This window comes from Pinus tabuliformis, chromosome 2_1 (assembly GCF_031772625.1).
Source record: "Pinus tabuliformis cultivar Carrire ecotype Pingquan chromosome 2_1, CPIR1, whole genome shotgun sequence".
Classification (NCBI taxonomy): domain Eukaryota; kingdom Viridiplantae; phylum Streptophyta; class Pinopsida; order Pinales; family Pinaceae; genus Pinus; species Pinus tabuliformis.
Window position 1 is genome coordinate 868,084,180 of NC_142299.1, and position 8,494 is coordinate 868,092,673.

Sequence of the window (8,494 nt, forward strand, 5' to 3'; positions counted from 1 at the left end):
TCATTGTTCTCTATTTTCTGCATAAGTTTTAATTTGCATGCATATGCAATAAATACTAATCTATAGATCTTGAAATCTAAAGAGAAATAAACCCTAATAACTTAGATTTCGGAATTTTAAGTATAATTTATTAGATCTGTTGTGACGAACTGTCCAGTGGAATATTCACAGCAGTTTACTGATCAATTACAGCGTTTAAATTCTGTTATTTAGTCTTAAATATCTAACCTGTCAAAGCTCAATTCAATCGACATAGTTCAACCTGCTTTAAAACCCGTTTCAAACTTTTTATTTTAAATTTTAAAGTTGCATTGTAGCTGTGGTATTCATGCATATAAATCATGGATTGTTGTACAGCAAATCTCCTTTTAAACAACTAATTCCATTTTATTCCTTTAAGAAGTTTGCAAGCATATCCTGTTTTCCCAGTCCTTTGGATTCAATTCTTGAAGGGTTAGCTACCATGGCTCCACCTCATTTAGAGAGATTGGAGCTCCTGACTTTGTGATCTTAATTTTTAAATGCTTTGGTTTCCAATTTTAAAAATGGATTTTCCTCTTATGGAACTTTATTGGTTTGCCTCAATGTACTGTCCAACATTTTGCTAGTAATTTTACTATAGATCAGGGAAACAATGCAGCAACTGCGTTTATAATATATATAGTGGTGGAGATAGATGTGTTGTCCTGTCAATTGTCAGGGAATTTTCAGTTTTCAATATGTCAGTGTAATTAATCAAATTGCTTCTCATGTGCAGTGCTTTTATGATAGGTGGGGGAAAACTATTGACAAATGCCCATTGTGTTGAATATCATACACAGGTACCATTTTGTACATAATCTCAAGGGAATAACTTGTATGATGCAAATAGATTTCGGTGGGGAAAACAAACGAAACATGACAGTACCCTGCCCCCCTGTCTTTGCTGGTGTTGTCCTGAGTCAAAAGTTTCACCTATTTTGACTGCTACCTTATCTTTACTAACATAAAGATCTCGCTATATCTCATGCTTTCTGAAATTAGGTGGATGTTGGGAAATGTGGCATTAACAACTCTGCTTTAGACATTCTTTTCCTACACTTACATTTTGCAATATTTCTCAGGTAAAAGTGAAGAGGAGAGGAGATGACACTAAATATGTTGCTACGGTATGTCAGCCTTTGCTAAAAAGTATATATATTTTTGCAAACTTCTATAGTGTGACTTTTTTTTTTCTTTTTTTTTCTTTTTAAAGCTTTAAATAACGAATACATGAAGAAGACAATGAGTAATAAACTTTTTCAATTTCTGATTTCCATGATGTTAACTTTTCTAATTTTTTTTTTTTGAATTATAGAACAATATTTGGGAACAGACATGTTCTGTTTCAAGGAGGAAATATCTCGATTTGTCCAAAAATGTGTGCAATTTTCTTAGCTTAATGCTTAGAAAATCAAATCAAAGCATGGCCGTCTTCTTTATATACTTATTTTTTTGGCAAAATATCTTTTTGAGACATTCATATGAATCCATAACCAACCTTTTTCAGTAATTAACTCTATTGTTGATCAAGCCTATGATTCAGAAATAGAAGCTTTGATCACAAATTAAGACTTGCCAAAGGCATGTTCAAAGATGGTGTAATCTTCACATATGGCCTAGGTCGTCATAGCTTCGTAATCATTATTATTGCATAGTAGTATGTTTCCATGGTTTTGCTTAAAGTTCACCTAGGCAACACTCATCTATAATATTCCTAGGTTGTTAAGACTGACCTAGTCATTATGCGTGTCCATAACTCCTTTTGAAGTGGGCACCCTATCTCTTGAGTTGTGTATAAATACACACTTAGATTCATTTGTAACATCATTTGAGGTATTGCTCTCTTATCCAAGTGATTTATTTGTTTAAACTTTAGTATATGGGTACCATATCTAGCATTGTGATCTCTTTCATGGTATAATCTATTGTTCAAGGGTTTTATCTCAAGTGTTGTGCTCTAGTGTTCTTGGATGTTTCCTCTGTAAAGGCACACTTGTTTGTTACTTTATTCTATTGTACATTGGTGCAGATTTATCTTTTGCCCTAGATCTGGTTCATCTTTTATTTGTGCAGATTTAGGGTTTGCTGGTTGGTTCTATTCCTTCATTTCTCTCTATTATGGATCTTATCATGGTAGAAGAGTAGATGTGAATATCCCTTACTCTATTCAGCATTGTCCTCTTGGTTTTTTTGGGCTTTTCTATGGCATACACCTTCCTTTAAAAAACAACACTCTTTCTAGGGTGTTTCTTGTTATTAAACCTTATTTTAAGGTCAGCACCCTCGTCTTCCTTTATTTATACAGTTGAAGTATGTTGCAGTTTTTTTTGAAGAGGTTGATTTAGGGCGGTTTTTTTGGCAAATGCTGATTTTTCTAGAATAGGATACTTTTGTGACTTTTCTAGTAGACGTTGGTTTTCTGGTGTTTTCAAGGAGTATTGAGCTGTTTTCATTGGTTCAAATGTTGAAATTGGGTAGCATCGGGAGGTACTCCCACAAGCCCTGGGTTCTAGGCTTATGAGAGAAAACACCCGCAAAGTTGATGTGTGAGCTTTGCACCCGAGTTTGGGGTTTTGGACCCAAAGGAGTGGGCTTGGAACCCAAGAAAGAGAATTCAATATTCTAATTTATTGTTGAGGTTGAGTTGGAAGCCCCTTGATAGACATAAGGGCTTCCTAAGGTGACCTAAGAACAAGTATATATAGCAAGCCAATGGAGAGGCTTAGGACAAGAGGGTGAAGGATAATTTTATCTTGAGAGTGAGAAGGCAACAAAAGGAGACGCAGATGTGCCCTAGCCGCAAGAGTGAAAGGTCAATTGTGAGGGCAATTTTGGCCTAAAGGAGAAAACTGAATTCTAGGACAATTGGATAGTGTTTTGGTTGTAGGTAGCAAGATAATAGGAGGGCCGCTTTGAGTTTGGAAGCCTGTTGGAGGTTGGAGGAAGAAAATAGCAAGGTTGTAAGCCCCGGGTCTTGCCGTAGACATAAAAGAGCAAGTCAAGAGTGCTGGAACCATAGGCCAAGGGAAGAACAAGGCTGGCTGAGTGTGCTAATGACTAGTAAAGGGCTCAAAAGGACCATGGGCTAAAGGATCATTCCTAGGAAAGTTTAGTTGTATTTTGATAATTTATGGTGGGCTGGTTAAGCCCTAGAAGTGCTACAAGTTACAACTGTATGATTTAAGAGTTATAGGTGTTGTTATTTGTTTGGGCAGAGAGGGTTTGGAGATAATGCCTTAACCCTGAGTTTTGATCTATTAGTGTTTTGTAGCATTAGATGGTGTTCTAGTCTCGAGACCTTGTGGAGAGGCTAAAACACGAGTTCTCCAAAACCCAAAAATCGTTTATGGAAATTCCACCTAGAGATGGCTTAATTAAATTAATTGACCATAATTAAAAATTTCCTAAGTCTAACTTAGGAAAAATGGTTAATTATTAGTTATTAATTGAGAAAGATGAGAATTCTCTAGAAACTCACACGGATAGACTTGGAGATGATCTCAACCATCGATTAAGTTTTAATCGTGTCCGTTGGAGTCCCAACTAGAGATTATAAGAAGAGGTCGATGGGTAGATGGAGAACACAACAATGCTGATAATCAGTGGCCTAGGCAGTTCGAATTCCTAGTAGCAGGAGTGATTAAATAGTGGAAATCAAGCAGTAGGTGAGTAGCAGGTGGCAGAGGGGTAGTAGAGCAATATTCCAGAGGAGTTTCCAGTTCCGGAGAGTCAGAAAGAGGAGGCCAAAATTTTCTCCAGGAAGTCCTCAACACATAATGTCGACCAGATGTCCTCCCAGGCAATATGTCTCACTCACAAAGCCTCAACAAATCTCTTCCAAACTTTTATCATCAACAAGATCAACAATATCAACTAAACCAAACATGCTTATAAGATATTCAAACTTCTTATTAGGAAGAGACTTTTTTAGTATATCAGCTACTTGATCGTTTGCTGGGACATGCTATAGTTTCATGATCCCATCCTGCGTCATGTTCCTAATGTAGTGGAACTTATTGGTGATATGCTTCGCCCTGGCATGAAACACGGGATCTTCAGACAACTTGATGCGACTTTAATTGTCATAGTTGATCACAGTAGGACCCAGAGGCTTCTCGAACAAATATGTCAGAAGCTTCCTCAACCATACAACCTCCTTTCCTACTTCACACACAGTCACATACTCTGCTTCAACACTACTCAAAGCAACGACATCTTGTTTTCTACTAATCCATGAGATCATGGAAGATCCCAAAGTAAAACATCCACCTGTAGTGCTTCTTCCATCGGTCTCACAGCTAGCCCAATCAGAATCTGTGAAGCCAATCGGCGTGAATTCCTTGCTATCGTACTTTAGGCAGTGATGTCTAGTACCACAAAGATATCTCAATATATGCCTTGCAACTATCCAATGATAAAGACGAGGCTCCAACTGAAATTGACTAAGAATATTCATAGCGAAACATATATCCGGTCTAGTATTTACCAGATACATCAGAGAACCCACCAACTTATGATAGGAGGTAGGATCTACGAGACTTGAGTCAGAGCTCCTCAACTTCTTGAGATTGGTGATCATAGGAGTAGTCATGGGCTTGGAATCCATCATTCCAAATTTCTGCAACAACTTGATGATATACTTTCCTTGCCCCAAATATATCTCCCCAGCCTCTGCCATACTTCTAGACCTAGGTAATAGTGCATCAGTCCTAGATCCTTCATCTCAAATTCGGCTACCAGCATTTTCTTGCATTCTTGTATTCTTTGCTCCACACTTGTAATGAATAGATCATCCACATATAGTAGAATAATGACTGGCTCATTATCCACAACCTTGATGTAGAGATTTGGATCAACAGTACTCTTCACGAACCCAATTATTAGAAGGTATGCATCCATTCTTGCATACCATGCCCTAGGAGCTTGCTTCAAGCCATATAGGGCCTTCTTGAGTCTACAAACATGAGTGTCTTTGCTATTTACGTTGTTCAATGTATACTTCCTCAAAGCCTTCACGTTGTTCAATGTATACTTCCTCATTGATGGTCCCATTCAAAAATGCCGTGTTTACATCCATTTGATTGATATTCCATCTCATTGTAGCAGCTAATGAAACCAATGATCTAATGGTAGTATACCTTGTGGTGGGTGCAAAGGTTTCTTCATAATCTATGCCTTCCTTTTGAGAGAAACCTCTTGCAACAAATCTAGCTTTGTATTTGTCTATACTTCCATCAACAACATGCTTGATCTTGTAGATCCATTTGGAGGTGACAACTGATTTGTCACTAGGTCTAGGAATGATTTCCCAAACCCCATTCTTCATGATGGATTGATATTCTTCCTGCATTTCCTTCTTCCATACTTCTTGATGAGCAGCTTCTTGTTAGACTTACCTCATTGTGATGGCTTTCTCATCAAAACATCGACATCCTCATGGTCCATCTCCACAAGAATCTTCCTTCATGCATCATAGTGCCCAAGGATCGAACTTGATTACAAGTTATAATTTTGTTTTGGAGACTATACTGGATGTTGATCACTTTTCTATATAATCTAGTGAGAAAGTCTTGATCCTTTATTCATTCTAGAGTAAGTCAAATTCTTCTTTTAAGCATCGTATAACCATAGTAAGCATATTTTATGGTCAACTTTTTCTACAGGATTCTGTACATATGAATCCTACCCAAGAGAAGAGTTACTTCTAATATGCATCCCTATGCATCCATATAATCATCTAGTTATTTGACCTTAAATGAGCCTTCAATTTGACCAACTGGATTCTTTCATCCTTCAAGAGTATTGTTTCCACACTATATGGAATATATACTAACCTTGTCATAATGCTTAACCTTCCAAAATGATGGTTCTTATAGGATCTTGATGATCCATCTTAGCAAAATAACTACCTCTAACATAATGTTAGATAATGCTTGGATGAACAATAATATGCAAAATGGTCCCAATCTTCTAAATTTTAAAAGACTAGATGATTCTTACCAAGCAACTCAATCAAGTAGACTTTAAATATGTTGTTATCACATGCTTCTATTTATGATGCCATACAAATTTAAGACTGTTCTAGAGTAAACAACAATGCATGCTCTTCTAAATGAAGGAAAGACAAACTTCATAAAGAACTTGACATAGAGGATGCCTTCTTCAATAGTAAAGATCTTTGACATCTTCTCTCTTTGGCTTCTCAGATTCTCCCTCCTCTTCAACTGTTTGGGCTTCACTTCTTTCCTTTCTTTTGTTGTTTTGCTTGATTGGACAATCCATTTTTAAAGTGTTCATATTCATTGCATACAAAGTATTAAACTTTGGACATATCTGACTTCTTCTTGGACTTTCCAAACTTTCCCTTCAGCTTCTTGGTTCTTACAATAAAGTTTTGAAATTGTTCATTCGATTCAATGTCATCCTTTGCCTTGATCCTACTCTCTTCCAAGATGCATTGAGTCCACAACTCATCAAAAGGAGTTGTATCTTTCTTAGAGTAAATGTTAGTTGCAAAATTGCTCCATTCTGGTGGCAAAGCATTCAATACACAAATGGTCATCTCACAGTAAATAATTGTCTCCCCAAGCCCATGCAATTGATCTCTTATTTTAGAAATCTTCATCAGATGGGAGGCTGTGTCTTCATCCTTTGATTTCCTTATACAATATAATTGGTTTCTCAAGTAAATCTTTTGACCTGATGTACTTATAGAGTACAACTTTACTAGCTTATCATACACAACCTTAGAAGTCTTTAAATCAACAACAAAGGGAACTAGATTATCCTTAATGGATTCAACAATAATCCTTTGTGCCCTCACTTCTTTCTTGTATTTTGCTAATTCTTGAGTTTTATCTTTGCTGGGTTCAACAACTTCACCAAGAACATATTCCATTACTTCATGTTCCGCAAGTGCCAGGTCAATCATTTTCTTCCATGCTAGGAAATTTGTTGATCCAATGAGCTTATTGCTTTCCTTGCAGAAAGAACCCATATGATCCCGTAGATTCAGACATAGAGAAATAATATGATACTTACTTGTCGACCAAGAGAGAAATAGTATGATACTTACTTGTCGACCAAGAGTCAACTATCTTGATGCTTTCAAAGAGACTTTAATAATGTCCTTTCCAAGAGTGATGAATGATACCAAGATCCTTTGGTGCTTACTTCAAATATGTCTTTCAATGATCCTTTGAATATATCTCCTTTCAAGAGGGATCACCAACCTTCTTGAAATCTTCCTCTTTCAAGCCTTTCCTTGATGAAGTCTTCTTTCTTCAATAAGAGTTTGATCCTTTTGCAAGTGATTCCCTTCACAAACCCTTCTTTGTGTCCACAAGATGATCTTTTCAACTGCCTTCTCTTGTTCACCTTAGCTCTGATACCATGTTGGAAAATGCAATATGGCAACTATTAATTCAGATTTTCTTTAACCTTAATAATTGCTTGTGAACTTTATTTATCTTCTTGTGTTTTCTTTATTAGTTCTTTTTTCATCAAACAATTATCAAGAGCAAAATAGTAAAGACAATGGACACAAAAATTAGGCTCCAAGCCAGGGCAAAACCCCTCCAAGGGGAAAACCCAGAAAAATCTCTTCTTATAGAATTTGCTTCAAATGAGACAACCAAGACCCAAACCCTAAATCAAGTTCTCCTTTATGTATTGAGTAAACCCTCCTAGAAGCCCTTCCAGTAAGATCATATCAATAAGGTTCAATCTTGCATCAACCAACTTCCAACTATAATTTTGTCTTTCAACTTCATCCCTACTACTTCGACCCTGTAGCTGCAACAAAACCCTAATCTGTCACAAGACTGTTCTTCAAGAGATCCTTCTTTGAGCAAGACAATGTCTCCCAAGGTCAATAAAGTCAAATTAGAATACTCGCCCTTCCAACAGCTTGATCCTGCAACTTGATCTCCTGCAATTCGGACTTGCAGTTTCAGCCTTCCTGGAAGCTATAGAAACCCTAGATTTCGCACGTGTGAGAAAGATGGAGCCCAAAAACAAGCCTTTCTTTTTCTTTTTGGATTCTCATTGTCTTCTAGACCTTCACTCTTCCTTTCTTCTTGCTTCTAGCTTCAGATCAAACTTCTTCTTGAGACTCGAGAGTGATCGAATGAGTGGATAATGAGGTCGAATCTGCTTCTATTTATAGACATGTGAGGGGTTTGAGTAGCTTCCTTTAGGCCGACTTGTAGCTGCCAGGTCTGACTTGTACTTTGAAGGTTTCTTAAAACTTTCTAGACTCAAAATAAATTTCTTTTACAGGTACATCTTGCCCAGAAGGGTCTTATAATCATAATGTTGACTCTCTTGACTCATGGACAATAAATACTATGAGGTAACAAAACCCTAGAAGCATGAAGATCATGTTTTACTAGAAGGACCATCAATATTAAACATGAAAACCAAGCTTTGAAATAATAAATTTTCTTTCTTGTTTTGTTTGTTACATAAGATA

At 36.8% G+C, this 8,494-nt stretch overlaps 1 protein-coding gene across 1 annotated transcript in view; it reads left to right on the forward strand.

Moving 5' to 3' along the window:
- DEG2 (DEGP protease 2) overlaps window positions 1-8,494 on the forward strand; it is a 381,058-nt gene that overhangs the window by 135,611 nt on the left and 236,953 nt on the right. The window contains exons 5-7 of the mRNA XM_089401871.1: window positions 758-821; window positions 1,104-1,170; window positions 1,337-1,401. Coding sequence (XP_089257997.1) covers window positions 758-821; window positions 1,104-1,170; window positions 1,337-1,401 — 196 coding nt within the window. The remainder of the gene's footprint in view (window positions 1-757; window positions 822-1,103; window positions 1,171-1,336; window positions 1,402-8,494) is intronic.